This window comes from Chenopodium quinoa, unplaced genomic scaffold, assembly GCF_001683475.1.
Source record: "Chenopodium quinoa cultivar QQ74 unplaced genomic scaffold, ASM168347v1, whole genome shotgun sequence".
Classification (NCBI taxonomy): Eukaryota; Viridiplantae; Streptophyta; class Magnoliopsida; order Caryophyllales; family Amaranthaceae; genus Chenopodium; species Chenopodium quinoa.
The window spans coordinates 890477-908767 of record NW_018742966.1 but is presented as its reverse complement, the minus strand read 5'-3'; the positions used below and the strand labels follow the sequence as shown (position 1 = coordinate 908767).

At 32.1% G+C, this 18291-nt stretch overlaps 2 protein-coding genes across 2 annotated transcripts; both read right to left on the bottom strand.

Annotated features, from left to right (window-relative positions):
* Window positions 1-208: 208 nt before the first annotated feature.
* LOC110728985 (sulfate transporter 3.1-like) lies at window positions 209-7683 on the bottom strand. The gene is made up of 12 exons (XM_021908676.1): window positions 6998-7683; window positions 6282-6489; window positions 4309-4480; window positions 3672-3737; window positions 3154-3267; window positions 2494-2610; window positions 2283-2409; window positions 1819-2105; window positions 1148-1338; window positions 962-1047; window positions 734-810; window positions 209-623 (listed from the first exon to the last, which is right to left on the bottom strand). The coding sequence occupies exons 1-12, from the start codon at window positions 7344-7346 to the stop codon at window positions 420-422; spliced, it is 1998 nt and encodes a 665-aa protein (XP_021764368.1). The 5' UTR covers window positions 7347-7683; the 3' UTR covers window positions 209-419.
* Window positions 7684-9536: 1853 nt separating this feature from the next.
* LOC110728984 (sulfate transporter 3.1-like) lies at window positions 9537-17078 on the bottom strand. The gene is made up of 12 exons (XM_021908675.1): window positions 16213-17078; window positions 14990-15197; window positions 13736-13907; window positions 13477-13542; window positions 13089-13202; window positions 11772-11888; window positions 11414-11540; window positions 10983-11269; window positions 10690-10880; window positions 10498-10583; window positions 10179-10255; window positions 9537-10039 (listed from the first exon to the last, which is right to left on the bottom strand). The coding sequence occupies exons 1-12, from the start codon at window positions 16559-16561 to the stop codon at window positions 9860-9862; spliced, it is 1974 nt and encodes a 657-aa protein (XP_021764367.1). The 5' UTR covers window positions 16562-17078; the 3' UTR covers window positions 9537-9859.
* Window positions 17079-18291: the final 1213 nt, after the last annotated feature.

Genomic DNA, 18291 nt, shown 5'->3' with positions numbered 1-18291 from the left:
AGAAGTTAGAGAACTTCAACAAAATCTTAAATCACAAAAGCTAGTCAAAATTAAAATTTATAAATAGTGTCAAAAGTCAAAACGTGCCATTAAATTTGGAATGAAAGAAGTGTTTGTATAATTCTACATTTTGAGTACTGTACTTAAATCACAAATATTGTTATATTAAGTGAGATAAACATTGAACAATAACAACTTTTGTCATAATAATTCTATATCCACGAACAATATTTGTCACAAATTGATTCAAAGACGACTACAAATCAAATAGCTTGTAATGGCTACAATTTAAGATTAAACATAATTTTGAAGCTTATTAAGGCTTATAAATTACATACTATTGCATCATTTTGATGCACTAGTAATCAACTAATTATATCAATATATCAACAAATAATTGCAAATTTCTGTTGCTAAATTCAAACATTGTTGCTGGTGCATGTCTCTAATTGATCACCCATTGACTTCGGAGTTGACTTTGGGTTATATGTATGCAACATGTATGTGCATTTTCCAACTGCCTCTCCAACAGTCAAATGTATCCATTCTTCTCCTAACAATTCTACTACTTTCGATCTTTGTAATTTCTTCATTACTTCTCCTCCCGGATTTGCCAATACAAGCTAATCAAATAAAAGAGGAGATTACAAAAATAATTCTTACTTTTCAAGTATGTCTAATAATTAAGAATCGACGTAGATTATTAAGTCAATAATGATAAAAGAATATATACCCTGAGATCTCTTCTGTCCATAACCTTCTTAAGTTCTTCAAACATGTTGATTCCACTCGTATCAATGCTTCCAACCGCTACAATTGCCACAAATTTTACTTTCATAATGTCTAACTCGAACTATTAATAAAATTATATATGTAGTAATATACATCTAGGTTCAAAACTAAGAAATGTTAATTCGATTGGAGCCTGGTTATGCTAAGTGTAGGTACAATGTAAACTTACCACTCATATCCAAAATCACATAATGTAAATTGGCCTCTCCGGATGATTTTAACCTATCTTCTTCTTCGTGAATCCACCTTATGATTCTGTTAACAAACACGAAAATATCATTTGTAAGAAAAACTCGATTCCTAGTCAATTTTCCTCTATCTAGCTTAGCTTACTAATTAATAAGAGATTACATACCTATCTCTTAAGTAAGTAGCATTGGCAAAGAATATAGGAGCACCAATTTCAAGTATGAGTATCCCAGGGACAGTTTGAGCCGCAGGGTATTGGTCAATGCTTCGATAACTAATCGAATTTGGCACATTGCCCATAACAAAAGTTCTTGGTCTTGCTACAAATAGTAACAACCTTAGCACAGAAAATGCAACCTGCAAATTATTCATAATCAAACAATAACAACTACCTTATATTAGTCCAAAAAATAAATACATAATTTTATGCAATATTTTGACCATCCAAGTTATGAGGACTAGTTAGGGTCTGTTCATATTTACTTAATTTCAGTTCAGTTCAGTTCAACTCTAATCAGTTCAGTTCAGTTCAGTTTAGCTCCAATCAGTTCAGTTCAATTCAATTCAGCTCCTAATTTTTCTCTCTTATAAAATATTCATTTCAGCCCAGTTCAGTTCAGCTCTAATCGGTTCAGTTCAGCTCGGCTCAATTCAGCTCCAATCAGTTCATTTCAGTTCAGCTCAGCTCAGTTCAGTAAATGTGAATATGCCCTTAGACTAGACAAAACTGACCTGACAACAATAAAAATAACCAAAATAGTATGCATGAAGTGTTTTACTACATGGCTAGCTTTAAAGGGGTTAAGAACTACCATACGGAGTAAAAGATTAACATACCGCGACCACTAGGCCAGTTTCAACACTACCAAAGACCACACCAATGTAGGCACTCATACAAACCATAAAATCGAATTTGTCAATCTTCAACAAATGGATAGCAGCCTCATAATCTATGAGTCCGAGCATGGCAGAGATGATAATGGATGAAAGTACTACAAGAGGAGTGTAATAGAACAATGGTGTTAAGAACAATAATGTGATCATTACTGCCACTGACATGACTATGTTTGAAACTGCTGTTTTACACCCTGCATTGTAGTTCACCGCTGATCTTGAAAATGGACCTAGGCATTCAATATTGTACGTGGTTAGTTAACCACAAAGTTGTTTAACAAATACTAATCGAGTGTGTACTAAATAAGGCTAAAGAGTAATATATATATATTGTGCGTGTATTATGAAATAGAGGGAATAATATCGTAGCAAAACATATATATGGAATTAAGTAAAAGGTTACGTACCAGTGGTAAGGTAGCAAGAGGTGCAAGACCCAAAAATGTTCATCATGCCAAAGGCAATCATTTCTTTGTTACCATCAATATTGTAATTCTTAAACATGGCAAAGCTTCTTCCTACAGCAACTCCTTCCTGCATTTTGATTAGTATATGATTAATTTTCTAAACTTCATGTTAACTAATACGAAATTTGATGGTCAAGGTATAGAAGCTCACAGCCATAGCAATGACACCGGTAATGATTCCGGTTTTGAGAGCCACCGGAAAGTAAGGAGAAATGAATACAAAGTCACCAAAGGATGGTGGATTTATACCCTTCTTTAAGTAACCTATCTGTAAATGTCCCAAGTTGAACAAATTCATTAAGTTTAATATATAACACGAAAGACTAAAGTAAAAGTAAAATGAACTTTAAAGAGCAGTTTTAAATGAAAGTAAAGAATAGTAACATTAAATGTTAAGTTAAAATTTAAGAACTTGTTCAAAGGCTAATCAAATTTTAATAATTATATAGTTCATAATTAACATATTTTTTTTCAAATAATTAATTATATTACATTATTAATGGTATTAAATAGTATCATCCACAATTTTTTATATTTTACCAAATAACATTAATAATGGGCCGACATTTCTAACATTTCAGCCCATAGAGGTTTGGACTCACTTGTTCCAATCCAACCCAATATTCTCATGTGCCTATACTTCTTTACTACTTGTAGTAGATTTCAAAAAAAAAAAAAAAAAAAAAAAACAAAAAAAAAAAAAAGAACAATGTATAAGTCTAAAAAAGATACGTGTAATCGTGTATTAAACAAATTATGAAGTAAATAATTTACTCAAAAAAAAAAAAAAAAGAGAGTTGAGGAAGCTTACCACTTGGATACCATGTTTTTCAGCATGGGTGAGATAAACAAGTAGGCTTCCCAATATAACCGATGTCAAAGGAGCCATTGCTGATATCCAAAACAACTTTGGTTTTCTTTTGCTCTGCATTCCATTTAACAAATTGTCGTCCCAAACAATACAGGAGTAAAGATTATATCATTGTATGTACTACCTCCGTTAATTGTTATCTGCAACTTTGAAATATAAATATTTTATGTCTCTCAAATAATACTTCAAAGTTGCAGCTAACAATAAACGGAGGTAGTATCATTTATTATCTCAACGTAAAAGTACGTTTATTTAATTTAAGCTACCCAATACGGATTACTAGCCCTACCCTGGCCCGTACACTTTTCTACACAACATGCACGCATGTATGATGCTCATTGTGCTCTCACTATACATGTACATTGATATAATATTACGGAGTAATATAGAAAATATAATAATTTCATGTGAAAAATAAAGCATTTAAGCTAAGAAAGAATTTATCTTAGTGCACTTACAAAGAATCTAGTGAGAAGCAGGAAGAAGAGGAAGCAACATCCCAATACCACACTTTCCCATCTCCACTGCATAACAACAAAAACATAGACACCAATTAATATAACATGACTACAATGCTTTCAACTTTCAATGAATTCAATTGACTGGTCAAAAAAAATGGCTATTGCTTAATAGGGGTGGCAATTTGGGTCAGCGGGTTGGGTTCGGGTCGGATTTCGGGTCGATTTCGAGTTATGATTAGAAACTATAAAAATAGTGTAAAACTTAATATTATTATGAAATATGAAATTTGGGTCAAATCGGGTCGAATTCAGGTTGTTCGGGTCGGGTTTCTCTCAATAACTTCAGGTCGGGTTTGTGTCGGGTCAGGGATTGCCAGCCCTTGTGGTGATATGTACTTATATATTTCAACTTATATATAATTTTGGAATAATATAAGAGGAAACTGACTATAGACTGGCCTAGCTGGCGGATTGAACTAAAATAAACTAGAAATAAAATTAGATGAATTTTAACTCCAAAAGAATAAAACCTATTATGCCAAAAGACAAATTGTTATGCATTATTGGATGTACAATTTTTGCTATTTTAGCGTATACTAGGTAATATTAATTTTATAGAGTGATATAAATAAACCTGGTGTTCTTGAGAAAAGACAGAGTGCATAACATTGATGAGATCTGTGGATTGTGTGAAATGAGTAAGTCCAAAAATTCCCTTGAGCTGTTGCAAGCACACCACTGTTGCTGCTCCTCCCATGAATCCCACTATTGCTGCATGTGATAGAAAATCTACTATGAACCCTAACCTGCATAATTATCGATCCATTAATCACATAATTAATCTATCTTATTACACTAACAAAAACCTTTATAATTATAAGTATGTTGAGCCCATGAGAAAACTTATATGTGATTGGTGTGTTGTCCTACATTAAGTAAGAGTAGGGCTGTCAAAAGCTGACACGACACGATAATCCGACACGAACCCAACACGAAATAAGTGGGTTTGGGTCAAGAATTCTCAACCCGTTTACATAATTGGGTTGACACGAACACGACACGAAAGTAAACGGGTTAAGTTTGGGTTGAAACTTTCAACCCGAAATCGACACGCATAACACGATTATATAAATGGGTTGAACGACAACCCATCAACCCGAACCTCACACGCTTAATCTATTAATTAAGTAGTAAAAATAACTGAATTTTTCTATTCAAAACTTGTAATTTTGTAAATTATTTTGACACCATTTATACATTTTGGAAATATTTTTGGCGGTTGATTTGGCGAAAAAATTATTATTTTCATCTTTTATAAATTAAATCTAATTTGGCGGATAATTTGAAACAATTCTTATGTATGGTTGTATTGTTAAAACTACTAACTTTAAAACCTTGTGGTATCTATTGTTAAAATTACTAACATAAAGTTGTTGTAATATCTTTAACGAACTAATGATGTCTTTTTCTTTTTTTTTTGAATTGAATATTAATTAGTTTATTATATATTAAGTGGGTAAAAGGTTACACGGGTAACCCGTTTAATAAGCAGGTTAGGTTTGGGTCAAGGGTTTTCAAACCGTTTAATAAACGGGTTAGGTTTGGATCAAGGGTTTTTCAACCCGTTTAATATCGACACGAACATGAACCCGACACGACACGACCCGTTTGACAGCCCTAAGTAAGAGTTTGTATTGGGATGTGTATTCCACATTACAGAAAGAAGATAATTGCGGCCACTTAATAAGGGTAGGGACTACTTCCCTCATTGTCATATGGTTTTGAGGTGAAACTTCCTTTGTCTTATAAAGCGGTGGACTTGCACTCTCCTGTGAAAAATGTGGCCTAGACTCGTATTTAACAAGGTAGAATAATTAATTAGTGGTGTTTTGTTCATTGGTTGGACATAATAATTAAGAATTTTGGCTTTATGTAAAAGTTGCAATTATTAAAAAGTTCACCATATGACATGACAAAGAATTAATTAAAATATAGGGTGAAATAAATTATCAAAAAAGGGAAAGAAGGGTCCAAAAGCAAAATTACAAAAATATTACCAAAAGAATTTGTTTAATTTTGTCATTAATTGAGTTTGCCAACTTTAATTTGCATGGATTTATCCATACATCTAAACACTATCCAATCATACTCAGAATGTGGGAATTGAAGAAAATTATTAAGAATGGTCACTTGCTACTTAAAGTTAGATCTATTTTCTGCTTTACAGATTTTGAAGCAATTATAAACAATTTATATTTTGTCCTCTAAAATTATTAAGATTTCATGTGGAAAAATAAATATCTAGTTTGAAGTATGGACAACAAGTACACGTAGTACATATATTATGAGAAAATAGATCACTTTTACCATTTTACGTGTACTATATACTTATACTTCGTAATAATTTTGTATACATTTTAAGATTGAACCATAATTTACTTTAATTTTTAAAATTGTAACATTATATCGAATGAACAAAGGATACATGTACATAAATAAGCTAGATAGATTGACACTACATATGTTGCTTATGTTAGAGAAAATTAAATTTGTATATAGTAGTAATGTAGAAGTAGTTTTAAATTTGAAAGTAATTGTAGTACCAACCTCAAAAGGCCTAAAGAAGTTTGGAAAACTCCAGCAACAAGGGTGGCTGTAAATGCAAGATGAAGAAATAGTTTGGGATCCTTGGTTGGATTCACGACGGTGCTTAGCATAGACCCTGTCAAGAGTGATGCCACCGCGACTGTACCCACAGCCAAGTCTCTAGAGCTCCCCATCATCGCGTACACCAATGGTGGAACAAAACTAGAATCTGTGCAAGTATAACACACCCAAAATAAAAATAAAAATTGTAAATAAATACAAAAATGTAATAATAAATGACAATGAAATATGTAAGTGTATGTTAGAATGACACACTTTTAGACGTTTAATTATAACAAAATCTCACTTGATAAGAAAAAATAGGGAGTGAATCATAGACATGTACGCATTTTGTGTTTAATTGTTTATATACTTCGTATAAGCTAAGGCATCACATTTATTTACTTATGTTTTGTTTGTAAAAGCCACAAAAGTCAAAAATGGTACGTACCTATAATTTGATCATAGATTCATAGTTCGTTAGCTGATCTTTGCAATATAGGTCATGTATAGTATGATAATGATGTAGTGCATGAAATTAAAGGTGAAACCCATAAACATATACGATACATAAACTATACTTTGAATTTTGAAATTATAAATTCACATAAATAAGAACATATATATGTATATTCCATTATTTAATTAGTTTGTATATTGTATAGTATTGTACTTACATAGGCCAAGGACTGGGGGTAAGTTAGCAAGTTTAGCATAGCTGATCCCTTGAGGGATAGCAAGGCTAGCAATGGTGACTCCAGCAATGAGATCCGACTTCAAGAGCTCCAAACTATACTTCGGAGCCCACTCGAGGAAGGGGAAGAAGTATTGCAACCCTAGTATGAACTTCCTAGATCTCGGCTGGTTCTTAAACTGCTTCAATGGGTCGTCGGGGAAGAATGTCTCCTTCAATGAGGCTTGTAGAGAGTTTAAGAATGGTTGAGGTGGTGGCACCGCCACTCGGCTCTTACATTGCTCCATATTCGCACTAGGGTACACATATTGTTGATCCTCCACCACCCCCATATGATAACACGATTACTATAGTGTTACAAGTTATAACGTGATTGTACTAGATTTTATTTATGAAGTAAATGATATGACTTATGTATGTATTTTAATATTGATAAAACGTCTATAAATTAATGATTTTTTTTTTATTTGATAGAAGAAAAATGGGGAGAGTAACATTCATACATAGAATTGAGAGATGAAATCATAAGGTAATGAATTGAAGAGTATATATAGAGGAAGATCAAGGCATATGGTTTGGACTTTGGAGAGTGTCCAAATTAAAGGAAGCCACTTGTGGATATTACGTCACTTGGACACGTGGCTTGGTCTTGGAGAGACGTTAAATGTCATAATCACTTATTAGGGGTCAAGCATTGCCTAATTATTCTTTGCCTATTATTGCATTGTGTTTTTAGGTACTCAAAAGTCATAACTCACTTTCTACTAAGAGTGGACTTGTTTCCCTAATTTTCAGCTTTCATAATTAATAATACAACTAATTTATTTGAGATTAATTTTAATAAATTAACTAATTAAGTATTTTGCAATTTATATAACTGATTGGATCTAAATTGAACTAAACTGATTGGATCTAAATTGAACTGAAAGTTGAACTGAACTGAACTGAATTGAAATTAAGTTGAAGTGAACAGATCCCAAAGTATACTATCTAATAATGACTGAATTGTAGATGTTAAGGGTAAAGTACTACATTGTCAATTTGTGATCATAAATAACAATCGAACAAAGTAAATTTCGTACAAAAGAATTACACATACATTTTAAGCTTGAGATATTTCCTAGTAATAGTTAGGCCTCCTTATTTAACGATTATCATGCTTAAACACGTGGTATAGACAAGATCAAGACATAATTGTCCACCTTTTTTCGTCGCTAAGCTAATTTAGGTGTACAGAAATAACAGAATAGTGGCAGTAGGTCAAATGATCAAACTCCTCCTCTTTCCTCCTCCCCAACCCTAAAAAGGCAATCAAAACGTACTTTTACATATACAATTTTTTAATTTGTGAAATTATTTAAGAAATTATATATGATTACAACAATTGAATTTAATTTCAACGAGGTGGTATAGGTTCGGCTCCTCTCGTTAAACTATGGGGGATCATGCATTTAAAGTTTCTTCGAGTCTCTAATTCAATAATAAATATAAATGAACAAAGAATTGAAAAATTAAAACATTTTAGGTCAAACCTATGAATTGAGTGTACCTGCCTACAAATATAAAATTTAGATTTGAGTGTCTAACCCAAATATATGTAAAAACATTGACATGCGTGCTCTTATCTTCCCTTTTTTAATGTGGGATAAATCACATGTTTTCTCCGACAAATCCTTAAAAATAAAAGGTAAGGGATAGTTTGATCTAACAAAATGACATACAAGTAATATTAGCTAAAATACAGCTCTCAAGCATCAAGTTGCATTACATGTAGTTAATTAACTTATTACTACTCCTATTACGTTAAGCTTTCCCAAGGTCCGTGATAAAAGGTCTCCACCAATCAATTCACGGAGTATATTTCAGATTAAGCACTCATATTAGTTATACACTATATGTTATTATGTTATCAAATTATCAATCATCTAAAGTCTAAACAATGAAAAGCTAAGCTATATGCATTTCACAAATTAAATAAGCAACTAGGGCCTAATTAATTTGGATCATAAATGTGCCAATTGATGTAATTTAATAAGAAAATGTTGAATTATTATCATCTTTATTTGGAAGCTTTGTTGGTCACCAAGTCAATAAGGATAGTAAGTAAACAAGAACACAGCCGTACTAGGCGGCCACGCTAGGATTTTTATGATTTAATAATTATGATTTCTAGTCAATTATTTAATACTCCCTCCGTCCCTAAATTACATTCCTATTTCTAGCATTTATTCCTCACATAATATTATAATAGAGGAAAACGAGAATGTAATTTAGGGACGGATAGAGTATGTATTTCTATAGTTAACTATGTACATGCGAAAGTGTAAGCTTTAATCCTCTATAAATACAATGGTATAAACTAAATCAAACTTGTCGAACCGTATAATTGCAAGATCAACTAGAGAACTAATCGACTTCTTATAGCATTATCCAATCCATATACACGTAGCAAAAGCTTCATTGTATGTAGGATTAGATTATAAAGGAAGGAGCTTTAATTTATACAAGGATGAAGAAGCTAATTAAGTAGCAATGACAATGCATTACAATGTGAAGAAGATTGCAAATTCCATGAAATATTTTTTCATGATTCATAAATATACACAATATAGCTAGCATCATTTTGATGCACTACAAAATAGTTTTACATGTTGATGATTTAATTTGGAAGGCATAAAAACCTTAGCTTCCAATTAACAATCACAACTTCTTTCTAATTTTCATTAAGTTGCTAATAACAATACTTTCTTCCCCAGGCCACCTAATTAATTGTTCTTAATTTCTTATGATTAAGCACCAAAACAAAATTTAAATAATAGCAAATTTATCAATAATTTAAAATAAGTCAAACATTGTTGCTCCACGTCTCGGGTTGACCATCAGCCTTGTAAGTATGAAGCATGTACCTACATGCTCCAACTGCCTCCCCAACGGTCAAATGTATCCATTCTTGCCCTAATTTCTCTATGAATTTGGCTCTGTCCAATTTCTTCATCACTTCTCCTCCTGGACTTGCTAATACAAGCTGAATTTTACAAGGAAAAAAAAACATTTAAATAAGAATCAGCATTATTTTTGGTAAGATAATATAAAATATATCGATTTTCGTACTTTTAAGATTGAACATGTAACAATTGTGAAACTACGTAATAGGATATATGTACCTGAAGCTTTCTTCTGTCAATGATCTTCTTAACTTCTTCAAACATGCTGATTCCACTTGTGTCAATGCATGAGACGGCTGCAATATAATACCGAATTTAGTCTTTAAGTTATGTCATAAATTTAAACTCGCCTTCACATAATAACATCCACACATGTACTATGTAGTGGTCTAGACTTGTTGGCTCCCTAGAGCTAAATAGTGGTAAGATTCGAACTTTTAACCTTAGGGTAACAAGAATCCTACCACTTATTAGCTAGACAAACAAAAACATTGGTTATTGATCTAATTGCTATTTTTACTTCTATAGTATAACATACCTCTCATATCCAAGATGACATAACGTAAACTAGACTCTCCAGATAACTTCAACCTCTCTTCCTCATCATCGATCCACCTCGAAATCCTAAGAACAAACACACAATCATTTATATAACAATCTAAATTCCAAAAACAATATATGCTTTTCATTATATATAAAATAAACATAAAGAACTATTCTTTTAAATTACCTTTCTCTTAAGTAGGTAGAATTGGCAAAATATATAGGAGCACCAATTTCAAGTATGAGAATTCCGGGCACAGTTTGAGCTTCTGGGTATTGATCAACACTCCTATAGCAAATCGAATTCGGCACATTACCCAGGACCGTGGTCCTTGGTCTAGCCACGAATAGCAACACCCTCAACACGGACAATGCAACCTACATTATTTCGAATAATAATGTCAATTAATAACTAGTTTGTCCGGATTGGAACTTATTAGCCCTTATTTGAATTTATATTTTCTGGTAACTAATACTTACCGCGATCACTAGGCCAATTTCAACGCTGCCAAAAACCACGCCAATGTAGGCACTTATGCAAACAACAAAATCAAATTTATCTGTTTTCCAAAGATGAATCGCGGCATCATAGTCTATAAGGCCGAGCATAGCAGACATGATGATGGATGAGAGGACCACAAGAGGGGTGTAGTAGAACAATGGTGTGAGGAATAGAAGTGTGATCATCACAGCAGTTGACATTATTATGTTTGAAAATGCTGTTTTGCACCCGGCGTTGTAATTCACAGCTGACCGCGAAAATGGACCTAAAGCAAGTGATTTATTTAAGACTTTTAGATTAGTATAACTAGAAATTAAATCATTTGAAAAAATAATTCTAGTAGAAATTCACTTGTTTTTATTAATTAGTTAATTATCATATGTTAAATTAAATTAAATAATGTACGTACCTGAGGTAAGATAACAAGAAGTGCAAGAGCCAATTATGTTCATAACTCCCAAGGCAACCATTTCTTTGTTTCCATCAATGTTGTAGTTTTTGAACATAGCAAAGCTTCTTGCCACAGCAATTCCTTCCTGTAATTGATTACATCATGTGATAGTAAGTAATTAAGGTACTTGAATTATTGTTGGTAAATAAGTTTTGTTCATGTGGTGCAACAGTTGTATAAGAAATGTTACAACCCCAAATATTCCAAGGTCATAAAGAGGTCAGGTTATATTGTTGATGTGGTGCAACAGTTGTATAAGAAATTTTCCAGTATACGTGATTAGTAAGAAGTTTAAGGCAAAGGTATAGCAACTCACCGCCATAGCAATGATACCGGTAACAATGCCAGTTTTGAGAGCCACCGGAAAGTAAGGAGAGTACAATACAAAGTCTCCAAATGAAGGTGGATTAATGCCCTTCTTCAAGAACCCAATCTGCATATCCATCAAAAATGAAAACTCTATTAATTCATTTGCTCATATATATTTATAAAACTGAAACTTCTCGATCAAATCTTATCTTTATAGAAGTTACTTATTATAACATATTCAATTCACTGATATGTGAATGTCAACTAGCTTAGTTGGTTAAAATATTAAAAGGTAAGTAACCAAAATATTGGATCAAATCTCGTCCACGAGTACATTGTTGATTATATGCCATTATGCACCCCTAAATATTTAGGAAGTGTACAAGTGATACAAGTACAATGGTTTAGTCATTTAGTGGGGCTGTCCCGAACATGTATGTGCATAATTACACCCCTAAAGAAAAAGGAAGATTCTGCCATATATAGGAATCTTCACACAACCAATTATGATATGATGGGCCAGCCCAAAGACTTCCTCATGGCAAACAGCCTTTAATTGAATAGCTTGAGGGCCCAACAATATATAAGTGGTGGGCCATACTTTAGTAATACGTCAAAGATACAAAAGGTATAGTGGGTATGGATTTAGTGGCACAGACCAATATTCGTCTTCAGAGTTCTGTTCTGATTATACTTATGGAACTCACTACTTATGTTGTGGACTGTGGTCCAAGGTTACCACTATTACTGGATATTACATTTTGTAGATCTCATTTTGACCCACTTCCAAAACGACATAAGAGCAGATGATATACACGGAATTTGATCTAAATCCTCAAGATTCAAGACATTAACCAACTAAATTAATTGATAATTTTTTTTAAGAGAGCCACAAGGGCAGGGATGAGAATCGATTTCAGAATCTTTTAGAATCGAGAGAGAAGTCCTAACCACTTGAGTTGTCCTGAACTCTCACAGTCAAATTTATTTTCTTAAATATACCAAGAAACTTGTTAATCATATGCATACCTTAAATAAAGTTGTGTTTTTGCCTTGTATTGATGTAACTTTCACTATATTCCATAATATTTATGGATTTTATATTGATGATCAAGGAGGTCATTTTCCAAGTTTAAATGTTGTGTTGATCTAATGTATTTATTTGTCAAGGTACATGTATGTGTTAAGTGCTTTCACTTTAAAGGTTTGATTATCTCTAAAATGTAATATAAGAAGAAGTGGCAATCAATTAAGAAACATATGTAAGTCATATACAAAATATCAAAAGTGTAGAATATTGAGATAAGACGTTGCCGAGACTTACCACTTGAACACCATGATTTTCAGCATGGGTGAGATAGACAAGTAGGCTTCCCAATATAATTGAGATCAAAGGAGACATCACTGATATCCAAAAGAATATTGGCTTTCTCTTGCTCTACATTTTAAATACCAAAAACAGCACGTAATTAGTAACCGGAAAGGAAAGTCACAAAAATCGCGTAAATATAGACATTTTCTCTATGACTAATCCAGTAATCCTACATCTATTCCTTTTTCTCGTTTATTATTCTTTTTTCGTGAGTACAACTTTTTTTACACTAATACAAGGTATACTTATTTTTTTCACTTACAACCCCACTTTTTGACTTTAGTTCTTCATTTTTTAACTCTTGTGCATACAAAGTATTAAGAAAATAGGTTAAACTTACAAAGTATTTAGTGAGAAGAAGGAAAAAGAGGAAACCACATCCTAGTACTGCACTTTCCCATCTCCACTGCACAATTCAAAAATTAACAATCAATTAAATACTCAACATTTAACATTATGAAATGTACAATTAATCAAAAGATCAATAATTAAGATAATGGAATACTATATAAAATAGTTATGTACTGTATTAAAAAGCAAGTGGGTGGTTTAATTATACTTTGTACATAATTAGTAATTAAAATAAACAATTATAGTACCTGGTGTTCTTGGGAAAAGACAGAATGCATAACATCAATGATATCTGTAGATTTAGTAAAATGAGTGAGTCCAAGTATTCCTTTGAGTTGTTGCAAACACACCACTGTTGCTGCTCCTCCCATGAATCCCACAATTGTTGCATGTGATAAGAAATCCACTATGAAACCTAGCCTGCATTATTATTATTCTCATCATTATTAATCCATCAATTAATTATCTATTTTAGACTTATAATCAAAATAATACAAATATTAACATAATACCAACTTTAGTATATTAACATCTGCATATTAAATTTCTTGTTTGCCCATTAGTCATTTTAGGTCAAACTATATTGTATTATCAAAAAATATATATATATATACTCGTATATCATATATATTACAAAGTTGATAATATTATCAAAATGATTTTAGAGATAAACAAGTACTCAGCTCAGCTCAACTCATATATCTTATAAGCAAAACCCTTTATAATTGTACACTTTTATAGTGAATGACAATTGGCCTACCTTAGCAAATTCATATCCAAGGAGACAAACAATATCTCCATATGGGAAAATCAATATTCTTATCTTTTTTCATGTTAAAACTGCATTGAAAAAATAAAGTTTAAGATCAAAAAGTGTAAGAAAATTCCAACAATAATTTTAAAAAAAGTGATATCTCTGAAACCCTTTTTTTTGTCTAATAATGCATGACCTATTGTGTTTGTGAGTGAAAATAATTTTATTCCTTGGTATAGAAAAAAAGGCACAAATATTGGAAATTGTATCATTGGAAATTTTGATAGCATATGCTTCGATATGGTGAATTGAACCTTACCCAAACAGCGATCTTACTGGCATATTTCCCACTATTTTCTGACCAATCACAATCTAAATATATGGAGAAAGTTGTATGAAAAAAGATGAATCTCTTAGATATGGCCACTTGCCTCTCAAGATATTTCTCCGTACGTACCATTCACATGTAAAATAATAGTCACATATACATTTTTAACGTATTTATTTAATTACATAATCAAAGTAATTCATGAATGATTTATTATATATTACCCTTATTAAAAATTAAAATTGAGCGCGTAAATATAGATAGTGCAAGTTGTGCAACTATTATTATATATACTTCCTAAATATTATATAAACTAGTAGAAGATGTGTTAAAAAAAAAAAGTTAATCATGTTTATCCATACTATTGGTAATTAAACGTTAAAAGTAATAAGAACAATAAAAGAAATTTACTATACCGACCTTAGTAGGCCTAAAGTGGCTTCAAAAATTCCAGCAACAAGGGTAGCAGTAAAAGCAAGGTGAAGGAATAGCTTCGGATTCTGGTTCGGATCAACAACGGTGCTTAGCATAGCTCCGGTCAAAAGCGACCCCACCGCGATGGTTCCTACCGCCACATCTTTAGAAGTTCCCATCATGGCATAGACCAAAGGTGGAACAAAGCTAGAGTCTGATCATAAATCCACAAAATATGCTTAATGTTAGATAATATATATGACATTTTCAAAAAAAAAAAAAAATTATATACTACGTGTATTAAAAATAAAGTTTATTTTAATGTTGTATGTTAATCGAATGACATGTCCATTGATTTAATCATTCACTCGGATCGCACCGTGTAACATTATGTACCATTATGTTAATTAATTAGTTCCACCCGTAATTAGCAATAACTGAACATTTAGTTAGTTGTAGGGTAAATCAATATACTTATAACCCATATAAGATGTCTTGTATCATTGATTAATAAGATTAAAGATAACATTATAACCGTGTTAGGCTTTCCTACTATAAGAAAGTGTGCATATACCACGTATATAGTATATAAATATGCCTAAATTATTACGAAGTATGTATTTATAATAATACTAGTCCGCACTAATTAACAAGTCATACACTCCACATTATTACATTCACTCCTATTTGTCATTAATACTCCTAAGGGATATATATAAGCATTAAATACACACTTGAAAATTGTATAAAATTAGGAATTCATGACAAAAACACGCATAAATCAGTGTAATTAGTGTTTATATTTTTATGATTTCTTAACTTTTTACGATTTTCAAGTGCAAATTTAATGCTTATATGTAGCCCTAAGGGCTATGTATAGAATTTTCCATATTTTAATTAAAAAAAACACACTCCTATTTGTCATTAAAACTCTAATTTTGCACTAAACGTTGCTTTTTTTTTTAATATATGATAAAACGTAGCTGTCATTAGATCACTAATTAGCCCCTTAATTAAAAAGATTACTTGCAATTGATTAATTAATATCTTTCACTTTAGTGCATGAAGATAATTAGATACACTTAAATCATCAAATGTATAGATAGCTTTGTTTGGAATCAGATTTAAGATATTAACATCCAAAATAAATATAGTTTCATAAAGTAGAACATTAAGATAAATAATTAAAAATATCAACATGAGTATTATTTTACTATACTACAACTTACATAGTCCAAGAATTGGGGGCAAGTTGGCAAGCTTAGCATAGCTGATCCCTTGGGGGATAGCAAGGCTAGCAATGGTGATCCCGGCAACGAGGTCCGACTTCAAGAAGTCCAACGTATACTTTGGCATCCACTCGAGGAAGGGAAAGAAGTATTGCAACCCTACTATGAACTTCCTAGACCTCGGCTGGTTTTTGAACTGCCTCAAGGGGTCGTCGGGGAAGAATGTCTCTTTCAATGAGCCTTGTAGGGACTTGAAGAATGGTTGAGGTGGTGGCACCGCCACTCGGCTCTTACATTGCTCCCTATTCACGTTAGAATACACATACTGATCCTCTTGAACCGTCCCCATAAGATATCAGTAACACTGCTGATTTGGTATTACAAATAGAAACACAGGATATGTATAAATATTATATTATGGTCGGTCCAAGTTATACTAAGGTGGAGAATAATGTATAAATAGTAAGTGTATGAATGTTGTAGGAGATTTTGGAGGATGAGAGGGTTGAGATGAAGGTAATGATGTAAAATGAAGGGTTTATATAGATGAAGAGATAGATTATTGTGATTTAGGCATTGTATTTGGTAATGGTGTACTAACTACTAAGTAGGGTTAAGGAGAGTGCGCAATGGGACCCACTAGTGAGTATGCGTCAGCTGGACACGTGGCTGGTATTCATGCTCGATGATAGATGTTGTATTATTTGTACAGTATAATGGAGAAGAACCGCTTTTCCGATTGTTAACCTTTTTTTTTTTTCCCCTTTTTCAGTATTGAGATCACGATATATAACTTTTGGTATTGGTCATTTTTTACCTAGAGAATGGAGTTAGATCTTCTTATCATAAATTCATAAAGGCTGTCAACTAGTCATACTCATGTTTTTTAATTATAGGTAGGTATTGCTACTTGCAGCATATTGTTAGTATTATTACAAAGTTACCGATGTCTAGCTATATATATTTATGGCCTGTTCTGTTGAGCTTAATGTCAGTTCAGTTTCTAATTGTCTTCTCTCAAAAATAAGTTATTTTAGCTTTAATTTATTCAGTTCAGTTTTGTTCAGTTAAGTTAAGTTGTTTTCAGTAAATCAGAACAGGACCTTAGCACTTGTAATTTAGAAGAGCTAATTTTTAGAACTTGTGTGATGCATGCATGGAATTGTAATAGTAATGATTTTAAATAAGTATTATTTCACATATTCTAAATGGTAAGTACTAAGAGACAATTGAGGTTGTAGTTCTAAAACAATATTATACCAACTTATCAAGGGCTATGGTATGGTTGCTCATAAGTTATAGAATTGGATCGGGTTTATCAAAAAGAAATTCCTAGCTAGTTTCCTCAAGCTATCAAAATTTTCCACTTCATTAGAATTCTAATATACAATTAATTTTAACTGTTCTTGATTTTCTTAATATCCTATCAACAAAACAAACACTTAATAAGTAATTGCATGTAAAGTATGTCCAGAGTCATTGTTATTAAATTAATTAGTTTGTTTACTAGCATATGAAGTGAGCATATAAAGAATTAGTCAAGTGTATCACGTATATGGCCTGGGAAGGAGGGACTGAGTTAGTTATGTTTCTTAATTATTAATTAATAGGATTATGGTGCATGGACATGGAAGGTTCTTGGCTGCATATCGCATAGGTTCATGCATGATATCATGAATGAATTGGAATATCCTAAAGTGGTAGATTCTAGTTATGTGTTAGACTGTGATTGGCTTAGGTGTTTAACCTGATTCATTACAAACATGACACGTGGTACCAAAATTATTGGCTAACTATGACCAGGCTAAAAGGGTACCCAAAAGAGAAGTTTAGGTTTATAAATTATGGAATAATTGTAGACCAAGGTCGTGCTATACTTGAACTTTGACTTCTTGAGTTGTTAGAAATCAAATTTGGTCTTATATACTTGTATATCAGTGTATGCTTTATCGATTTGATTTTTCACTTATCATGACTTATAAATATGAGCTTAGCAAACATTTTGTAACTAAACTACGTAAAATTATTCAAACTTATTATTTTTATTGGGACATTTTGTGAGAAACTACCTTTTAAAGC

Excerpts from the sequence above, each read along its gene's own strand:
- LOC110728985 (XM_021908676.1), bottom strand. The coding sequence starts at position 7,346 with ATGGGGGTGGTGGAGGATCAACAATATGTGTACCCTAGTGCGAATATG. Across the intron at positions 2,611-3,153 it reads AAAAACATGGTATCCAAGTG|ATAGGTTACTTAAAGAAGGG; the intron begins GTAAGCTTCCTC and ends GGACATTTACAG. Across the intron at positions 2,106-2,282 it reads CTCTTGCTACCTTACCACTG|GTCCATTTTCAAGATCAGCG; the intron begins GTACGTAACCTT and ends TTGAATGCCTAG.
- LOC110728984 (XM_021908675.1), bottom strand. The coding sequence starts at position 16,561 with ATGGGGACGGTTCAAGAGGATCAGTATGTGTATTCTAACGTGAATAGG. Across the intron at positions 13,908-14,989 it reads GCCACTTTAGGCCTACTAAG|GCTAGGTTTCATAGTGGATT; the intron begins GTCGGTATAGTA and ends ATAATAATGCAG. Across the intron at positions 11,541-11,771 it reads CCGGTATCATTGCTATGGCG|GAAGGAATTGCTGTGGCAAG; the intron begins GTGAGTTGCTAT and ends AATCAATTACAG.